At 48.0% G+C, this 19575-nt stretch overlaps 6 protein-coding genes across 6 annotated transcripts; 3 read left to right on the top strand and 3 right to left on the bottom strand.

The window, feature by feature from the left end:
- Positions 1-3500: 3500 nt before the first annotated feature.
- Positions 3501-4029, top strand: F5147DRAFT_654718 (uncharacterized protein; the record flags this gene model as incomplete). The annotated part of the gene is made up of 2 exons (XM_041433904.1): positions 3501-3582; positions 3638-4029. The coding sequence occupies 2 exons, from the start codon at positions 3501-3503 to the stop codon at positions 4027-4029; spliced, it is 474 nt and encodes a 157-aa protein (XP_041290492.1).
- A 559-nt stretch (positions 4030-4588) lies between these two features.
- F5147DRAFT_638765 (acyl-CoA dehydrogenase NM domain-like protein) lies at positions 4589-7026 on the bottom strand. The gene is made up of 8 exons (XM_041432985.1): positions 6863-7026; positions 6609-6810; positions 6436-6555; positions 6235-6388; positions 5666-6202; positions 5566-5608; positions 5501-5512; positions 4589-5445 (listed from the first exon to the last, which is right to left on the bottom strand). The coding sequence occupies exons 1-8, from the start codon at positions 6981-6983 to the stop codon at positions 4940-4942; spliced, it is 1695 nt and encodes a 564-aa protein (XP_041290491.1). The 5' UTR covers positions 6984-7026; the 3' UTR covers positions 4589-4939.
- Positions 7027-9253: 2227 nt separating this feature from the next.
- F5147DRAFT_754201 (Smg-4/UPF3 family-domain-containing protein) lies at positions 9254-11189 on the top strand. The gene is made up of 5 exons (XM_041440277.1): positions 9254-9507; positions 9572-9681; positions 9734-9829; positions 9880-9954; positions 10010-11189. Exons 1-5 carry the CDS (start codon positions 9293-9295, stop codon positions 10894-10896), a joined length of 1383 nt encoding a protein of 460 aa, XP_041290490.1. The 5' UTR covers positions 9254-9292; the 3' UTR covers positions 10897-11189.
- A 17-nt stretch (positions 11190-11206) lies between these two features.
- Positions 11207-12562, bottom strand: F5147DRAFT_278342 (uncharacterized protein). The gene is made up of 7 exons (XM_041429001.1): position 12562; positions 12392-12501; positions 12190-12336; positions 11989-12129; positions 11842-11939; positions 11707-11787; positions 11207-11657 (listed from the first exon to the last, which is right to left on the bottom strand). Exons 3-7 carry the CDS (start codon positions 12247-12249, stop codon positions 11372-11374), a joined length of 666 nt encoding a protein of 221 aa, XP_041290489.1. The 5' UTR covers positions 12250-12336; positions 12392-12501; position 12562; the 3' UTR covers positions 11207-11371.
- Positions 12563-13151: 589 nt separating this feature from the next.
- F5147DRAFT_705705 (origin recognition complex subunit 3 N-terminus-domain-containing protein) lies at positions 13152-16039 on the bottom strand. Its single transcript, XM_041437954.1, has 13 exons — positions 15978-16039; positions 15899-15929; positions 15724-15845; positions 15557-15677; positions 15314-15502; positions 15172-15258; positions 15026-15119; positions 14795-14977; positions 14640-14760; positions 14177-14592; positions 13923-14117; positions 13793-13868; positions 13152-13734 (listed from the first exon to the last, which is right to left on the bottom strand). Exons 1-13 carry the CDS (start codon positions 16011-16013, stop codon positions 13270-13272), a joined length of 2136 nt encoding a protein of 711 aa, XP_041290488.1. The 5' UTR covers positions 16014-16039; the 3' UTR covers positions 13152-13269.
- A 395-nt stretch (positions 16040-16434) lies between these two features.
- Positions 16435-19535, top strand: F5147DRAFT_580523 (MCM2/3/5 family-domain-containing protein; the record flags this gene model as incomplete). Its single annotated transcript, XM_041431551.1, has 8 exons — positions 16435-16477; positions 16528-16642; positions 16692-17386; positions 17437-18266; positions 18313-18428; positions 18480-18573; positions 18627-18902; positions 18951-19535. 8 exons carry the CDS (start codon positions 16435-16437, stop codon positions 19533-19535), a joined length of 2754 nt encoding a protein of 917 aa, XP_041290487.1.
- Positions 19536-19575: the final 40 nt, after the last annotated feature.

Below are 19575 nucleotides of genomic sequence, written 5' to 3'. Positions count from 1 at the left end.
TATCGTTCGTTCCCGGCAGGTTGACAGCGCCGGACGTGGCACACTTGTGCTGCACGAGAACCTGTACAATAAGGTCAGACTGGAACGGGTTGGAGACCTCTCCGTCCTCCGCGATGTCCCCAAATAAAAAGGTGAACTTGTCGAGTAAGGCCGATGCAAAATCTTTGCGGTCCTCATCAGTCTTGAGGTCATCTTGTGAGGTCATGAAGTTGGCGAGCACGGCGAGAGCCACATTGCTAAAGGTATTGCGCCACTCTGACAGCCGCTGGAGGGTCTAGAAAAATAAATGACAGATTTAAATCACGTTTGAAAACAAAACGTACAACGGCAAGGACAGGCCCATCAGCTTCAACCGTGTGTGGAATCCAAAAGAAGCATCATCATAGTTACTGATAGATAAACAAACTCACACATCAGACGTCTTCTGAACTTCTCCATCACGTGCCTTTGTTGAGTCGATAACGATGCCAGCGTTTAATACTGCTTGAATTGCTTCTCTCACCGCCAGTTTCTTCTTCTTTTTGGTTTGGACCGGCTCCCCATCCTCATCCTCACTTGCAGGATTTTCGACGCTAGCATCAGCTGCTAACCTTTTAGCTCCACCCACGCGACCCCTGCCTTTGGTGACAAGAGGCTTATCGGCGATGATTTTTGCTCCTGCCTGCCTATCATCCATAGTCGAGTCGGAGGTCTTCAAGTCCTTTGCAGCCTTCCCCACTGGGCGTGCACGAGGACGCTTAGGCTTAGGTGCGTCAACACGCATAGCATCTTGGTCAGCCTGCATCTGTGCCTGCAAAGTAGCAATACACTGATAACTTTCTTGTACAGCTTTTTCACTTGCCTCCTTTGCCTCCCTTTCACGTTGGTCGTCAGCGGCCTTCTCAGCAGTGGTACGCTTCTTTCCACGACTATTGATTAAAATGCGCCCGGGATGCTGAGTTGCGTTCTTAGGTCGAGTCCCCATGCGCGTTGTAACTGCGTCAGGTTGAGACATTCTATCGATAGACGGTTTTGTAGGCTGACGAAAATTGAAGGCAGTGGGTTACCAAGTTGAAGGTGAGTTTCGTCACTCTAAAATTTGTAGCCAAAGCTGACTCTGAATAATATTTCTTAACGTATTGAATTGAGGGTCGATTGCAACATCCGGAGCATCAATATTCGCCAGCGCTTTTCGGCACAATGTGCTCAACAAAATGACATGTCCCGGATTGAAATACCTTAAGTACGGTGAGTATCAATGTTTACCAGAACCTTTCCGGTGATATAATGACGTCTAATAGCCTAGGGAATGTTCACCAGAACCTTTCCTGTGGTGGGGTGACCGTCATCAATGTTCACCAGAACTTTTCCGGTGGTGCGATGACATAACTGTCCATTTTAACAAACCCTTTCTGGGGTAGTGCACATTTTCGTTCCAACGGCACCTTTGCAAGGGTAATTTTTTCTTCAATATTAGCGGCTGGTTTTAAACCTTCACTAGGTCCATACGTTGCATCAACACTACTCATATGATGCGCAGAAACCGGCCTACTCACCGTGCCCTTCAGTTTCCATGCCTATCTCCAGGTTGTATGCGCTGGTTTCGAAACATCTCTGGCCGCACTCAACACATGCACGCGTTGACCTGCACCAAACCGGTTCGGTGCATGGATGACTAATGCTCTCTCACGAGCCTGATACCCTAGAAATCATTATGAACAATCTTCCTTTACTTTATGGTTCAGACTGCAGTTCAGATAGTATTTTCATTTCTCAGACAGACTCAGATAGGCTGAATATTCTTGTATATTTAATTTTGCGGTAAATTCTGCTTAGTCAGCAATAACAATGGCTCAGACTGAATCCCACACATGTCAAGTAACAGTGTAAAATAGTTCTTGCATAATTTGCCTTGTGGGAACTTTCTTAACACTCTAAATACATGGCTCGCGTCATTTCTACGGTCAATAAAGTAACATCATAACAAGACACCAACAAATAACATAATCAGTCTGTTACTTAATATTTGTCACATGATACTAAGTTATATGACTCTAACAGTCAGGTGACCTATGACCCTAAACCAAATCATGACAAAGCAACCTTTTGAGATGACTAAAGCTTGATGACACAAATTATAAAGCACATGACTACGGTAAATAGTATTGGTACAATCTGACTAAGCCTATTCCCCTTAGAACGTGGGAAATAGTAACACAGCCACCATAATTTATCTATATAAGACCCCACTTTTTGCCAATAAAAAAAAAGCATATAGGGAACTTTTAAGCCCCACAAAATAAATTTGAGTGTGAAGTGTGATCAGTATCAACAACAGTGACAAGAGCTGTTAAGCAACTAACTGAGAGGTCATTGTAAGCAACATCTAGCAATACCTTTAGCTCATCGTCAACAACTGTGAAATATCTTGAGCTCACTGTGCTCAACAGTGAGCAAACTTTTTCTTTGATTTTCTACTGGTGAACCTCTAGTCTCTTTCTTTTCTTTTCTTTCTTCTTTCTCTCTTTCTTTTTCTGTTTCTTTCTTTGTTTGTTTCTTTTCATTTGTCTCTTTTTCTGTTCAGTTCGTTCACGTCTCAGTGTTATTGTCTGAATTTGTTTCAAGATCTTTGTGTTGTCTTTACGTCCATCTAAGCACCGGCTTAGTGGGAAGACTTCAGAAGTTGATAGTGACGCTTGACCTCACTCATCTGAGTAGTGATACTGAGCCAGGGTTTTCTTTGTCTGCTAGACTTTAGTTGTTGAATAGGGGACTTGGTACTGAAATCCAAGGATGTCCGTTCCTGATTCTGTTTAATACTCATCGTGAGTTCCTTGGCAGCAGGTTCAATAGTGAACTAAGAGTTCTACTGATCACTGATTAGTCCTGACCTTTGATTCTACCTGTTTGTGCTGAGGGGGTGATTGCTATAATTTCGCACGACTTTCTGTAGTAAATTTATTACAAGAAGCATTGTTACTGAAGGAAGGGTTTCTCTTATCAATCTATTTCTTTCTTTTATCAGTACCATACTGTTGGGCTGACTTTTCTCTGTTCTCTAAACACTGCCATACCGTTGGAGTGAATCAATTTCTGTTTGTCATCACCATACCGTTGGGCTGACTATATTCTGTTTATTTTATTTTCTATTGCATCCATACTGTTGGATTGACTGGTATTGCTACTGACCTCACAGGAAGTACTTTTGTCTGAACATAGCTTGGGGAAGTGTAAACAGCCACCCATGAACAACCACGTTATCAGTCATTGGTATTTGTCTGAATCGCTGACCGTGGAGATTTTTGATTTTGTAGGTGTTTATCTATAGATCATCTATCTAAGAAGACAGCGTCCCATCCCGTTGCACCTGCTCTGGATCTTCCCCAACCGCAACAGCTTCCATCTCCACCTCAATCGCCTCCTCCTGATTTCCTGCCACCCCCCCTGATTTCTCGCCACCCCCTCCTGATTTCTCGCCACCCCCTCCTGATTTCTCGCCTCCCCGATCACCACCTGGTCCAATGGCTGACGATGAGGATCCAGACTCAGAATTCACTGATGCGAGCAAGCGTTACTATCGTACGTATCACTCGCTCCTCAATGGTAAGTACCTTTCAATCTGCGCTTTTCACGTGTTCTGATTCTGACACGCTCTTAGGACGACCATGCACAGCTGACGGCGTGTTTCTGCCCCCTGGCACACCACCAACTCCTGTCCCACCGAAGTCTCCTCACGACTGGAGCCCGTATCGTAACGATATTGAATTTGCAACGGCAGAGTTTGTTTTCAAACAAAGCCATATGTCTAACAAAGCTACAGACTTATTACTCGACTTAATGGCTGCGCAGCTGTTGAAACACGACGACCACCCTCCATTCGCGGATCACAAGGATTTGCACAAGGTCATCGACGCCACACAACTTGGCAATGTCTCTCGATTCAATACACAGGGGAACGCCCTGAACATGATGCTCCTCCGTGGATGGACAGAGAATACGAGGTCTGGTACAGAGACCATTCGCAAATGTTCGAGGAGTAGTTATTCATAGTAAAATTTTATCTACTTGTAATCTACAACACACTTTAGTCTTCCTTGCTTTTGGCGCTTGTTGCACTTGTGGGCACTTGTGAATCACACATTTACTTGTGAGTGCTTGTGAAAGAAAAATGACAAGTGCATAAGAATAATAAGCGGCAACATGTTGAAGATTTTCGTGACAAGTGGCGAAAAAGGACGCTAAGGAGTTTGTGAATTTACTGATGTGGGTGTCTGTGCAAAATGGGGGCTCTGCTTTATTAAACCGACAGAATCTCAGTGGTAGCTGTGAGATGATGTTTCTCAGGCCTCCTGCTTGGATTTAGTTGATTGGAAATGGAAACGCTTGACGAAAAGATTGAGCTACTGTGGATCAAGCCAGGATGTGTAAATCAAGGCGGCAGGACCAAGTTCGCTGACTGATAGGCATTATCCGACGGGTGGAAACGAGGAAGTAGCGTGCTTGGCGCCGACCCGCCAATTCATCTAACGTCATCTTCAAGACGTCTGACCATCTCGTCTGTATCTCTTCTTGAACTGTTTATGTAACTAACATAATTGTGACCTAGATCCCTCAAGAGGCTCCAAAAGAGCTTGGTATGTTGACATGAAGGACTAATCTAACTGTTCATACAGCACGAGTCATTGCCGACTTCCTGCACAGGAAATACGTTATTTCTTCAGGGAAATCAAAGCTCTAGAATCGTGTATAAGAACGAGCCGGAAACTTTAGGAACCATCACGGTACTTAAACTTTGACTAGGCCCTGGATAATATCACATAGAGCATGACATGTAAATGGGGAGAAAAACGAATCACTAGCTAATCATGAGTAACTTTACGGAAAGTTATGAGCAACCATCGCATCATATTTATGCAAGGTTCTAGGGACCCAGAGCTTTAAATTCGAGCTCGCTCCAAAACTAAAGTCGCGCCGCTGGTACCTGAGCCTGAGGGGAGCTATAGACAGGCAATGTCTTGCTAAATTCCTCCCAGCACTTATCCGATATGATGGGTGACGACACGTATGGCTCAACCTCCATCGCAGTGAGCAACTCCTCCAGGCGAGGCAAAGCTGCCGACAAAGCAGCATCCTCCATATGCACAATGGCCTTCCGCGTAAACACGCCATGTTCTACGTACCACGCAGCATCTGTCTTGATCGCATTGATGAGATACAGATCAACAAGACATTGGGGGACCCCTTGGTCGACAGCGGCGTCACAGGCCATGCGGTGTCCCATGGATTCGACCATAAGCTGACAGCGCGGTTGCACATATTGCATGAATGCTTGCGTGAAATCGGATGAGGAGAAAACTGTCTCGGTTGCCTCATCGAATAACGAGATTTCGTGCATCGCAAGTGGCCCATCTGGGTGTGTTGAGACAGGTAACTCGTACGTTTGCGACAAGGTATCTGCCACGAGTCCTATAATTTATCTGTAAGTCTTTGGTTTGTGCAAACATCGATGTACTGCACTGACGCATGGAAAGCGCTGGAAACTTTGATTAGCATCACGTCACTGGAGAAGGCTAAAATGTCACCTACCTAAAATGTCACCTTCAGCGATGCTGACTCCCCTCATCTCGCTCTGTGAAACAGGTTAATTCTTGCTGTGACATGAGTGTCAAAGAGAAGGCGCTCGTACATAAAAGTTGGACAGCTGATTATATTCGAAGAGGCCTTGAGCTCCCAGTCTTTCAGACAGGACATAATTTGCAACTTGTGCATGCTGAATCATGACTGCTTTGCAGCAAGCCGCAATGCCGTGTCGCACACGAACATCAAGATTATTGTCCATAAACTGTTCGATAGCCCATTTGTGAAGCGCTCTCAGAACGAACGCCTGAGCAATGGCGTGTAATAGAGGGAGCTGTTGCGTTCGGTATGAAATTATGGGCACAGGATTTCCTTGCAAACTGGTGACATGACGACGCTGAAAGTAACGCGCGGCGACGAACGATCCCACCCGGAGATAAGGTATCGCAAGTGAGCTGAGCGCTAGCGACCCGACCATAACACGCCATATAGACGACATGAAGTCATGATGGATTGTGTTGGACTTGGTGAGATCCCCGAGAAGGGCCGAAGGGGGTAAGCGGACGTGATGGAAGCTTGTGAGCGCATGGTTGACGGGGGACGAGCCTCCTCTAGGTGGTAGCAACCTAGTCATAGAGCAATAAGTCTGAAAGCGGTGAAATAAATTTAAAGAGGCACTCGCATCGAAGTCACCCCGCTGCACATATCATATCCGTCGTTTATATTCACAAGAAACGGTCGAGGTCCACGGCATTCGCCGTCTACGTACAGTTGTGCGAAAACAACGGCGACGCATGGAAGACCTTTCATTGGAATGGTTGGTGGCATGAACCTGCGTCACCATGATTAGCAGCTGTCGAAAATATACTGATCTCGTACTTGGCATCCGAGGGCGACGGTGTATGGAGGTCGAATTCCCCTGTTGGAAGAAGTGTCACTGATGTCTTCATTCGGAAGATGTCTATGCCTCTCCCCAGCTCGGTAAGGCAGAATTGACCACTGCAAAGAGATTATGTAGTGCCTCTGCAAAATGGACATGAAAGTTTGCTCACATGACATCCCACCGAAGAATGTCCTCGACGAGGGAGATCAAATCAGGTCTAGTAGTCGCAGCATATTTTGCAAGCGTTCCAGCGACCAAATTGTACTGGATGGTCAGCAGCGTACACGCGGCCCCATCTAGGACCATGTTCGGGTGGGTGTGTATGTCCCAAAAATTTTGCGTCAAATTCAATATGTCGTTGAAAGTGATGCCTGCAATACGAGATTAAGACATGCCCCGTGAACAAAACAGCTTGATATGCACCGAATGCTAAACCAATGGCCTTGGCTCTATCATATGAGAGAACCACTCGAGCATCGCGGCTGAGGAGCTCGGAGCGTTTCTTGAATAGATCTGACTGACAAAGCTGTGACGTAGATGTCATAATGGAATGTCTCGGAGTGGGGAAACAAGGTATGTTATTTTAGTTTCTCCGACTCTCGTCTGTTATATACTGGTGGTCACTGCCTACGTACCTTTATAATAACGCACGTACTCCGCGCTGATCTAGTCATTAGTGGCACTATCATGATGGGTTAACGATGGCCACGATTATGTAGGCCATGAGGTTACAAGAAGTAAACTTTCAAATCCAAAAAAGTTGAGCTGGTCGACACCTGTTCTGCCATACCAGCCATATTTGGTGGGTGTTTCGTGATTGTCTTGGTTGTTACCCGGGATAAGTCTGTTCCACCGATCGCGCAGTAGGGAACTTTTTCCAACACCTGGCAAGTCATCGCTCGTATTTGACAGAATTTATCATAACCGCCGGCATGTTGTCTACTACGTCATGCTGTGTCGTTGCATTATGCGTCATGCTGTGTCGTGCGTGCTCGACCTCTGACGGTGTCGTTGGTCTTCAGAACGGAAGCAGATATCAGACCGTCACATGAACTGGTCTGTGTCAACTAATCTTCACGACTGAAGTAACGCACACCAATCACTGGCGGCAACGTCTATGCCGATGTTGATAAGTTTAGACTACAATCAACTTCCTTAGCCCTAGTTTCATATTTCCTTTGCGTTAAAATCCACTTGTTCGCATCCAACGATGCTGGAGTGTGCAATGCAGGTCATGCCATTGTTGTAGCATGGTGTGGGCATTTGTGATATCATAATTGTCTCGATATTGGAGCGATTTCCAATATGGTGTCGACTCCATGTGCGCGCTCCACTTGAGCCCCTTTGAGGCCCCACTGTGACCATGCTCCTGCACTCCAGTGTCGACGTTCGACGCCCATAGACCTCATCCGTCATGTCTTCGGCATCAACAACGCTGTTGACTTCCTTTCAAACGGCTTAGTGCGAAATGTGCGAGCGTGAGTCTTTGACTCATCCGTTAAACGTGGTCGCGTAAGTAGGTCAGAAGGGAAACTGCGATTTACGGTCCAGCTTGAGCGTGCTGGATTGAAAGAGAATGTGATGCGAGGCAGGCAATTTCTCCTGTGATGAATCTGAACCTCGAGGAATCTGCGATGAAGAGTGCTAATGCAGACCGGACTTTCGAGAGCGTGATATCGCTGAGACACTCGAAGCGCTGTTTGCAACAGAGAACAAAGAGGAGAAGACAACGCAGAGTGTACAGGGCCATCTCTTATTGGTAGAGAACATCTGAAGGTGAACGGACCGCTTGTGTCAATTATTGCTAGGAAATCAAACTCGGAATCGATCTTGTCGGCTGACTCCACAAACCCAAGGACAAAGGGCAGTATTAGCTAAAGAATGTTCACAATAGTTTCAAGCAAGCCTTTCGCCAGGTCAATGCAAACCAGGGGGTTGATGTTACAGTGGCGCCTAGCAGCTGACTTGCGTTATCATCCTGCGACCCTTCGGTATCAGAAGAGGCGTGCTTGGTATTTGAATCGTTCTATGTTAGAATCAGCACACCGTGAAACTCTCAGACATGTCATGCCTTCTTGCCTTCGACTGTCTCAAGCTTCTAGATCCGAGAGTCCCAGCGAAGCTCCAGAAGGAAGAACAAAATAGATTGTACCGCGGGGGTAGAACAGATAAGAACGAAATCAGGGAACAAAACTATAAACGGACGAGTGACCATCAGGTCCGCTACTTATTGGCGGCTCCCTCGTTTCATCACACTGGATCTGTGTGGTGGGAGTGGGCTTTGATTATTGGATGCGCGTTTGCTATGCGAAAATATTTGGCTAATCTGCGTTTAATGCGTGAACGTTAACACCCAAATGCAAGACGGCCGTGCAAACCGTTATCAGAGAGGAAAACGAAAGGAGAAGTGAGAAGAAAGTGCCAGTGTGCCGCATGGTCACTATGCAATGTGCATGATAATTCACAAAAAGCCCGGATCTCGAATAAAAATACAAAGCACGCCCCTCTGCATTGCGCAAGGTGATAAATTGGCGACCTGGGTAGTAACCAGTCATATACGCCAGTCACGGTGGGATGGTACTTCCACCGCTCTCGAAAGTCGAGGCTTGACGTTGATCAGTCTCCTCGAAGTTTACATTATCCCTGTTCCTGAATTGCAAGGCGAGGAATGTGCAACTGTCCATTGTCTAGGGAGTCTGGCTGACTCTGATCAGCAAGTTTGATATCATACGTCAAGTCGACCGTGACGTTCGAGTTGCACTTAAGTAGAGTGAGAGTAAATTACCACAATAAGCCTGCACCCGCTGTCAAGCTACAGATTACCCCCTCGCATGCAAGCGCCGTTGCAATTCGATGTCCGTTGCAGAACCCAAGCGCAATCAAGCCAAGCAGAAGCAGAAAGATCCCAAGCCCCAAGTTCCAGCAAATGCAACTGAACGCCTAAAAACCGTCGTACGTCGTCTACCCCCCAATCTCCCCGAAGAAATATTCTGGCAGAGCGTTCAAACATGGGTCACGGATGACTCTGTTACTTGGAAAGTGTATCATGCCGGGAAGTTGAGTAAGAGGTGTGTTTTATTACTGTATCCTTGCGGTGTGAGTGACTGATTCAGTGCTGCGATGTGTTGGCAGGGCAAACCAGGAGAATGTCTCTTCGCGGGCGTATATTGCATTCAAGAATGAGGAGGTGCTCGCCACGTTCAGCCGTGAATACGATGGTCATCTCTTCAGGGACAAGGCAGGTTTGTGATAATTGAGCATAGCGCAGTTGCAGTCAAGTGATCTTTGCTGCAGGCAATGAATCTCAGGCAGTAGTGGAGTTCGCTCCGTTCCAGAAGATACCCTCTGAGAAGAAAAAGACCGATGCGAGAAACGCAACGATCGATAAAGGTGCGGTTGGATCAGCGGTGAAATTCCCATCATTCTCAAATGATTTATAGACGAAGATTATATCTCTTTCCTCGAAGCGCTCAACAACGCTGAGAAATCCGAGCATGCGTCCCTTGAAGCATTGAGTGAGGATCGCGTGATATATAGTAACATTATTTCTGATGTTAGTTTTATGATCAGTTGCAGCATCTCAACCACCCGCCGCTCCCAAAACTACGCCTCTCCTTGAAGCACTGAAGGCAGAGAAGTCAGCTCAGAAGGACAAGGAAGCTATCCTCCGCAACCATGCACACTATAAGGACATTTCTATCGCATCTACTGCCAGGAAAGAAGAGGTCAAGAAGAAAGCTGCTGTCCCTGCTGCAGCATCGCAGAAGCAGCCCGAAGTCAAACCTGCTCCACCCCTCAGCCGCAAAGCGAAGAAAGCCGCGGCGGCGGCGGCGGCTGCACAACAGACTGATTCTCCTGCCCAGACCGCGCCAACGACTCCTGCTGCATCGAAACCTACTGCATCGAAAGGCGCCTCTGCAGGGCATGCTAATCTGCCAGCCAAGCCTCCTCCACAAGCACCCGCTGTTCCTCGACAACGCCGCTCCTCACAGAGTCGTCAGCAGGCGCCTAAAGTGCTTGCTGCGTCTCTCCCTCCTAAACCAGTGGTACAACCTAGTCCTGCCAGTGCAGAGGCCGCACCACCTGCAAGCAGTCGCAGGGGACGTCCAGTCGTTGGTCTGGGACGGCATTTCGAGGCCGCCTTAAATGGTGCGGTCGGCCCCAGCGGAGGAAAGAAACGCGAGAAAGATGCCCAACCAGCTTCCGCGAGCGAGGCTGTGCAAAAAGATGTTCCGGATAAACCTAAGGATACCTTTGCATCCTCTTCTCTCAGCCCTGTTATTCCCAGTATTCTGCAGCGTGGGGATGGACACGCTCCTGGGAACCCTATGATTATGCAACGCCCTCAGCCTACTCATGTTCCTCAAAGTCCTCCTACTGCTGATTCGCATGTTGGCAGAGGGGGGGCACAGAGGAGAGGGCGCGGCAGAGGTAGGGGAGCTCCTCGTGGTGGCTAAGTGCAACGTCATTAAGTATACAAACCTACTTTTTGTCCGCCATAAACGCCACCGCGAGGCTGGTGGAGATCCTTTCAGTTGCGCTGCACGGTTCATTGCAACGCAGTTGGCACTTGGAATCCAGTCGGGCCACCACGAGCGGTGACAGCCATGTATGTTCACTTCGCGCTAGCCCAGCACCAACCTCTTGCAGCACGACTGATGCTTTTATGAATCCCTTTGAGTAGATTTAATGTTGGTAGTCAGACCCAGTACCTCCATGCATAGTGTTTACTAGTCGTTCTCTTACACGCAGAGTAATCAGCAATCGAAATCAATTGTTCCGTCCCCATTATAACAATATTTCTACTGCCGCGCTATATTGACACAGAACCTTGTTTATAAGAGCAGCATCCCATCAGAGTAAATGAGTTCAGGTATATCCAAATTCCGCTATAAAATATCGATCGAAGGAAGTCAAATCAAGACAAGATAATCACAAAAGCATTGCCCCAAGGAGAGATGCAGCAGCACCAACGAAGCATGTAATACCAGTGATGCCAACCTTGCCAGCGGCGCCAGTCTTGGTAGCAGTGGCTGAAGTTGAAGTGGACGATTGTGAGCCGGAAGTGGAGGCAATGGAGGACGTGGAAATGGTTTTCATAGATCCGGAAGCACTAGAAGTTGCGGTTGCAGTTGTAGTTGCGCCAATGGGTGCTGTTGATTGCCCGTTGATTTCATCTTGCACAGTAGTGTTGAACGTTCCGGTCATGCCAGTCATCCTGTAGCGCCCGCGGTGAGTTATCTTCGACGAAACATAAAATTACTCACGTGAATTTAGCAGAAAATGCCTCCGCAGGGAATTGAGAGTTCGTAGCATCTTTCAGGTTGATTGATGTGAAGCGAACAAAACTAGAAAGAAGTTGAATCGACCTGGCCGTGAACAAGACAGAGCGAGTCTCTCACTATTCATCGCTGTCTGGTCCAATGGTGCCATCGGGGGTGAAATTAATTGACGAAGTGGTCGACACGTCAACGCTGGAGCTAATGGTTTGGAGTAATGTCTGGCAAAAATAAGACTGTTGTCTTGTTTACTTCAGACTAATAACTGACCTGTTGGTTGGCGTTACCAGTGTAGATACCAATGAGAGAAGCACCGAAAGAAGTGAGATTCGGAGACAGGCCATCGTCTTGCCAGTTGACAATCGCCTGCTGACCAGCGGTAAAAGTGGTACTTGCAACAGGGGAGGTGATCTTCACAGCCAGGTGAATCATGTCAATTCGACAATAAGAAAGCTAAGAACGAATACGCACGAAGACGTTGGCGAGCGCGGAGCCCGCGAGAGCGAAAGAAATGACAGCCTTGCTAAACATTGCTTGTTTACTATGACAAATGAGTGATGTTCAAGAGAGTGTGGGGTGCTTGTAAAAAGCAAAAGTCTATGCAGAATGATATGAAGACTAAAGAGAGAAGTCAGCAAGGTGACGACGGAAATACAGCCAACGGAGTTCGAACTTTTTATGACTTGCGCAAAAAGAATCTCAGACATCCAAGCAACCGTAGGCAACCGTCCACTGTCCCGATTATTCCCTGTGCCTGGCTAGAGCAACCGAATACGCTGGCGGCTGCACATACCACTCTCTCATCAGCCAATCATAGTGGTACAGTGATAAAACGGCACTCACACTCTCACATACTGTGAGGGCTCAGCGCATGGAACGCCATATGTACTTGCGGTGGGGAGAATTTTAGTTGAGCTATGACTTGCGAATTATGCTTAGTGTTTAAATTTAAGCCTGTGTGATGGCAAACCAGCAACACACAATCTAACGCGACGGTCGCGACGCCGACGTGGGATGCAAGTCTCACAAAGTCTCACCCATAGCGGATTAAGACCTTCTTTCATGAATCTGTGCCCTCGGTGATGAGCTGAAAGTCCTTGGGTCAGCGCTCAGCTCTGAGCAGCCCTATGAGTGTCACGTTCGACGTCGGTTCGACGTGTCTTGTTGACGTCTTTAGCGCCGTGCAATGAGGTGATGATAGTCGTAAACGGTAAAGTTCATACTGGCTGATAGGCCGGCGGGCGTACAAAACAAAACAAATATTGTGCCTGAATTATGTCTCATCAATCGGGACATTCGTGTGGACGAAAGGATGATGTAAGTAAACTTGATGTAGTAACGTTGAAGACCGTCCACGTACAAATCAACGTTTGATTGGGGCTTTTCCTTTATTCCGAAGTTCGGTAGACATGCCTTCATCGAGGCGGGATTGACTGGTTGGCATGCATTCATGAGAATAACATTGGATACTAAACACGATGACAAATAAGGCAATTTATTTCCACCCATGAAATGACATGACATCTATTTTTCACAATAGTACCCGTTCGATCACTCCGGAGAGTCAAAAACAGTCCGCATGACATGGTCTACTTTTCTCCCAGTATGCTTAATGAATCCGAGGTAATCTAGCTCCTGAAGGGCGCGGATGAACCGTGCTTGTACCTCCACGAGCCATTCCTCTTCATCTTCTCCCGCGTCCTCATCAACGATTTCATCCTCTACCTGTTTTTGTTTTCCCTTCTTCCTCGATGGCGTCCTAGAGGTTCCATCCACACCATCAGGAATACGGGTCTTTTCAACACGCCGCTTCCGGCCTTCCAAGAAGACCACGAATGACTGAAACCAGTCATAGACATTGATCATCTTCGCGCTTTCCAGGTAGCCCTTGAATAGGATACTTATGTCGGGCAGGTCGTCATCCTCGTCATCCCCATTCCGTTGTTCGGCAGACACGTAGTCTTGGGGATGGATCAATCCCGCGAGGACGGATGCGCGAGGCGATGGATTGATTAACTGAAACAAAAAAAGAGAGCGAATTAGCTTGCACCCATTTAATAACAAGCAAGGGTACCTCGGACGGAAATGGCGTCGAACCGGTGTACCAGATGTCCCATAACGGAGCATCTTCCAGTGCAACTATGCGTAACCTGAGGATCATAAAATTTAGATCAATCCACTGCAATGATAACTGCAGTGCATACTTGAAATAATCTGACAACCAGTTTCCGAGCGGACCGGATATGTCCTGGGCGTTTGTATCCCGACAGAACATCTTATATGCTGTTTCCACGCGCGAAATAACTTCATCTTCCTCCACTTTTACGTCCTCAGGAACATTCTCGAAGAAATCATGTACTTCTCGCACAAAGTCCTCAAGTTGCGCTGCAGGAAGATTCCTACAGAGATCAGCAACAGCTAGCTGCCCCCGTCGGGAGTGCAATCAAAATTCACACACCTGACTATAGAACACAGATGACCATATACACTGCCCAGACGGCCTCGCAACGCCAGACACATCAAATCAGGCATCGTTTGGTCGCTCTGAACGATCTTATGCCCATGCACCAGCATAAATCGGCGGACAAGGAGCACAAGCCGAAATGCTACACGGAGCAGCTTGACGCGCATTCGGAAAGTATCGCGTGCAGTGTCCACAGAAGATAGGAGTAAATCGACAGTAGCATCTCGCCAACTGGTAGCATGTTCTACAGGCGCAATAAGCGCCGATCTGTGCACCCGAGCAAAAAGGGCATCGAGGAAGGGGAAAGCGTCAGGCGTGAGGAGCAATTTTGAAGCATCCTTGGACCGTCCTAACGCTTGAGCAGGAACGAGGACGCTGAGAGGGTCTTCAAAATGTTTCATGTGAGCCAACTATCAATTGCGTTAATTATGGACTATTACAGGAAGAAATAACTTACTTGGAGTACGGATAATAGACCGTCAAGTGACGAAGTGTGACGAGTAAAAAACTCAACTACGAAGTCGATGGTTGTCGGGCCAATCATGATATCTAGGCTCAAACATGGGATCAAAAAATGTCTTGAAAAGATTCTGTTAGTGTCTTCATGGTGACATCAAGTTTTGATCCACCTCCAATAAAATGTCGTGCAGTGATTTTTCAGCTAGCGGGAAAGGGCAGTCTCTCACTCGCAGCAATGCCAGCATAGAGTGAGGGTACGTGGCGCGAATATAAGACGGGGAAGGGGGTGAAGCCAGCGCGAGGATAAACACCAGTGGTAAGCATGGGATGTGTGAGCTAGTAATATTTGGTTAAGAAGACAAGTATCAGCAAGAACTGTCTGACCTGCAAATTTCAAACATGTCTTGAACCACCTGAGGCTCTAGTTGTTCGAAGTCATGCATTACAACCACCAGACGTGACCTGTGGTGACGATCGTCTTTTGATTTCACTCAGCGAACAGCAGGAAAGGAATTATTCAAGCCCCTTACCTCGCGCATCGCATACGGCTCGATACCATGCCTCAAGGAGAGCAATATCATATGCTGCCAGGGAGGTAGATGGCTTGCGTTTTATGTCTGAAGATATTGGAGTATTAATAAATTAGATGGTCAAAGAGTCGTGCGCAAGTACCTTGTCCTCCGGTAGGAAATCGGGATACAAAACCTGTCACAATTGTCTTCATAGTTCCTGTGATAGTTGCGCAATCACTTGGAAAGACGTGTGTCACGAAATGATCATTTAAGTCATCGAAGAGCTCGTCTATGCTTTCCTCTAGTCGGAAGGAAATTTCGTCGAAGAGAGAAGATGACGTGCTGGATGCTGTCAGAATAAAAATTGGGAGGCAGTATCTCAACTCAAACAAGCAAAACGTACATGTGACAGATATGACTGGCAACTCGGGGTACGGTAGCCCCGGAAGCTCATCCGTATAAGACTTCTTAACTTGCTCGACAACACTCTCCACGACCGGCGCGTGCAGTGAGTGAATGAGTTCCTACTTATGTGAGACTCTCAAAATGAAGAACGAGTGAAACACATACCTGCATTCTCTTCAAACATTTGCCCCAGGCTGCCTTACACGCTTGAAAGCGAAGCTGACATCCTTGCTGAAAATCTCGCTCGGGGAACAGGGATGGTGGTACTCCATTGGTGTTCACATCGTCTGAGCCATGTATTTCAGCTGGATATTACGGATAAAAAGTATATTTATGCTACCAGAATCATCGAATGGGATGTAGACTGTGGTCTGAAAACCAAAATCAATAGACATGATAGACATTTGTGCGGGACTCACTTGATTGACATCCTCTAAATCTGTGTCGACTGCCATATGGACTGAAATGTTCGAAGTTCAAGGAATGCCATAAGCCTTGTAACAACCTTGTATAAAGTCTGGTTGTGGACGGGCTTTGACCTGCCCTGAAGACAACACAATTGACGCGTCGCGACGCGTCCAAGCTTTGCAAACATTCATCCAATTACTTCAAAGTAGTAAACGACTCCACTAGATCTCACTTTTCACAATGTCATCTCCTCCAAGAGTTGATTTTCCAACGTCGGACATCGACGACATCGAAATGGACGGGCCTCAGGATAGCACCATCGATCAATCACTATCCATAGCTCCTCCGCCCCAGCGTCTTTTTCTACCGGGAACACCTTCTGCTGCAGGCACTCCTGCGCGACAAAGATATGCCAACAGCGTAACAGCTACGCCTATGAGTGGTGTCGCCGCCAGACGGGCGCTTGGGATGAGCACTCCTCGACGAGCACCACGAACACCACTTTTTGCTCGTGAGTGCTTGCTAAATGTACAACCAACTGTCATTTATATTATGTGCTAGCCGGAAGCTCCCCTCTCGCATTCCCGAGCTCTTCGCCCACTAAGACTCCTCGGAGGAGGGTCGCGATCGACTCTGATCCAGCCTTTCCAGACTCTGAGCCTCTTGCCTTTCCTTCGTGAGGTGCTTTCGTTGAGATCTTTTTCAATCTATTGATGATATGTCAGGAGTCCAGCCGCTGCGTTTGCTACGCCTGTCAAGAACCGTCGCGGGGACATTCACTCTTCCCTTTCTCTAACACCGACCACACGGCGATCGAGGCGTGGCGAATATAACAACGATCTCAGTGATAACCTCAACTCAGATGGAACGCACCTCTCCATACCTGCATCATCTGTACCGCATCTATCAGCACCTGCTGCGCCCTCAGATGAACCCGATGAAATCCGCGCTATCTGGGGAACTACCGTGAACTTGGCAGAGACGATGAAGCTCTTCCGCGACTTTTTGCGCGGCTTCAAACCCAAATATCGTGCCATTCACGATCGTCAGGAGAACCTTCGCACTCGAGCATTTGCCACCCCAGACGAAGGCGAAGTCGTACTATATGAGACGTACATGCGTCGTATCCGCCAGACTGGCGAAACAAATCTCAACCTCGACATGATCAACTTACTTTCCTATCCGCCATGCAAAAAACTTTTTGCCCAACTCCAGAAATACCCGCAGGAAGTAGTACCTGCGATGGATCAAATCCTCAAGGATCTCATGCTCGAACTTGCAGATGAAGATCAACAAGCTGGCATGGACGGGATGCAGGGCGACCAAGGCGATGAAGAGATCGCCGACATCATGGGTAAAGTCTACAAAGTCCGTCCGTTCGGGTTGACAGCCGTGAATATGCGTGAACTCAACCCATCTGGTATGACGTTCGAACGTTCAAACTTTTTTCATCATCCTAACGTGCTCTAGATACCGATAAACTCATCTCTATAAAAGGCTTGGTCATTCGTGCCACGCCTGTGATTCCAGACATGAAGGTCGCGTTCTTCCGCTGCCTCACATGTGCTCATACTGTTCAAGTCGAAATCGACCGTGGCAAGATCGAGGAGCCAGCTCGGTGCCCAAGGGATGTCTGTGGAAGCGTTGGGACGATGTCTCTCGTGCACAATCGCTGTGAATTTGCAGACAGGCAGGTCATCCGGCTGCAGGAGACTCCCGATGCAGTACCCGATGGCCAGACGCCACACACAGTGTCATTAAGCGTATACGATGAGCTCGTTGATGTGTGCAAACCGGGCGACAGGGTCGTCGTCACTGGCATCTACCGCAGCGTCCCTGTCAGAGTGAACCCTCGTCAAAGGACGATGAAAAGTTTATTTAAGACCTACCTCGATGTCGTTCATGTCCGGCTTGGTACGGGTGGTACTCTAGGCCTTGATCGCAGTACACGTCCTGCGGGTGGCGACAAGGTCCCTGGTATAGGTGGTGTTGGTGATAGTGCCGATGATCAAGAACTGGAAGAGCAAATTGCCCAAGGGGGACTAACACGCAAAGCCGAACTTGAGGCGAAACTAATCGACATCAGCAGGCGGCATGATCTCTATGATATCCTTGCTCGTTCCCTCGCACCGTCGATCTGGGAAATGGACGACGTGAAGAAAGGTATACTCCTTCAGCTCTTTGGTGGTACCAACAAAAGCATTGCAAGAGGTGGTGGCGGAGGCGGACCTCGCTACCGTGGGGACATCAACGTGCTTTTGGTCGGTGACCCCGGTACCAGTAAATCACAAATTCTACAGGTATGTCAGTCTCTGCATTTGTGAAGCTAGCTGAGCTCGTTGTTAGTACGTCCACAAAATCGCTCCTCGTGGAGTCTATGCATCTGGAAAAGGCTCTTCGGCAGTGGGTTTGACCGCGTATGTGACCCGGGACCCTGATTCCAAGCAGCTTGTCCTTGAGAGGTAAGGAGTGTATTACCGTCATCTTGGATATTGTTGCTCACGGATCTGCAGTGGTGCCTTAGTGTTGAGTGACGGCGGCGTCTGCTGTATCGATGAGTTTGACAAGATGTCCGAAGCGACCCGTAGCGTCCTTCATGAAGTTATGGTCAGGCACACCCAGAGAGATTCCCTTGAATATTATTGAAATGTGCTCATCAGGAACAACAAACTGTGTCAATAGCCAAAGCGGGCATCATTACCACCCTCAACGCCCGTACGTCTATTCTCGCGGCTGCGAACCCTGTCGAATCAAAGTACAACGTCGACCTCCCCATCACGCGCAACATCGACCTCCCTCCGACGCTCATCTCCCGTTTCGATCTGCTATATTTGGTACTCGATCAAGTAGACGAAACCCTCGACCGAAAGCTTGCCCAACATCTAGTTGGGCTGTACCTCGAAGACGCACCCAACACTGGTGGCTACGATGTTTTAGTGTGTCTTGCATCACTCCTTTCACGTACTGAGCTCACCTCTTTTTAGCCCCTTGACGAGCTCTCCGCGTACATCGACTATGCACGCACGAACATTCACCCCGTCCTGAGTTCTGAAGCAGGCGACGAACTCGTCGCTTCTTACGTCTCCTTGCGCTCCATCGGCGCCTCAGACCCCCGCTCGTCTGAAAAGCGCATCACCGCTACAACCCGCCAGCTCGAAAGTATGATCCGCCTTTCCGAGGCTCATGCCCGTATGCGCTTTGCTGCGCACGTCGAGTTGCAGGATGTACAAGAGGCATGCCGTCTCATGCGAGAGGCCATCCGCACGAGTGCTATGGATCCCCGGACTGGCAAGATTGATATGGGTTTGCTGAACACCGGTACTGGTGTTGGACAACGCAAGATGCGGGATGACATGCGCAGAGAGTTGCTAACGATGCTTGATGGTGGCGCTGGAAAGGGCAAGGGCTTGAAATGGGGTGAGGCGATGAAACGCCTTGCAGACCAGAGTAGTATCCGTGTTGATGCTGCTGAGTTTTCTGAAGTTATCAAAGCGATGGAGAATGAGGGAGTGCTGACTGTGGTTGGAGAGCGGGATAGGAGGATGATCAGAAGAGTTGAAGGAGCGTGATGTTGTATTAGAAGTGTGGATAAGGTAGCTTGTTTTTTTG

This window comes from Suillus discolor (genome assembly GCF_016758755.1).
Source record: "Suillus discolor strain FC423 chromosome Unknown F5147scaffold_44, whole genome shotgun sequence".
NCBI lineage: Eukaryota > Fungi > Basidiomycota > Agaricomycetes > Boletales > Suillaceae > Suillus > Suillus discolor.
Note: the sequence above shows the minus strand (reverse complement) of the source record. Positions and strands in the feature narration are given on the sequence as shown.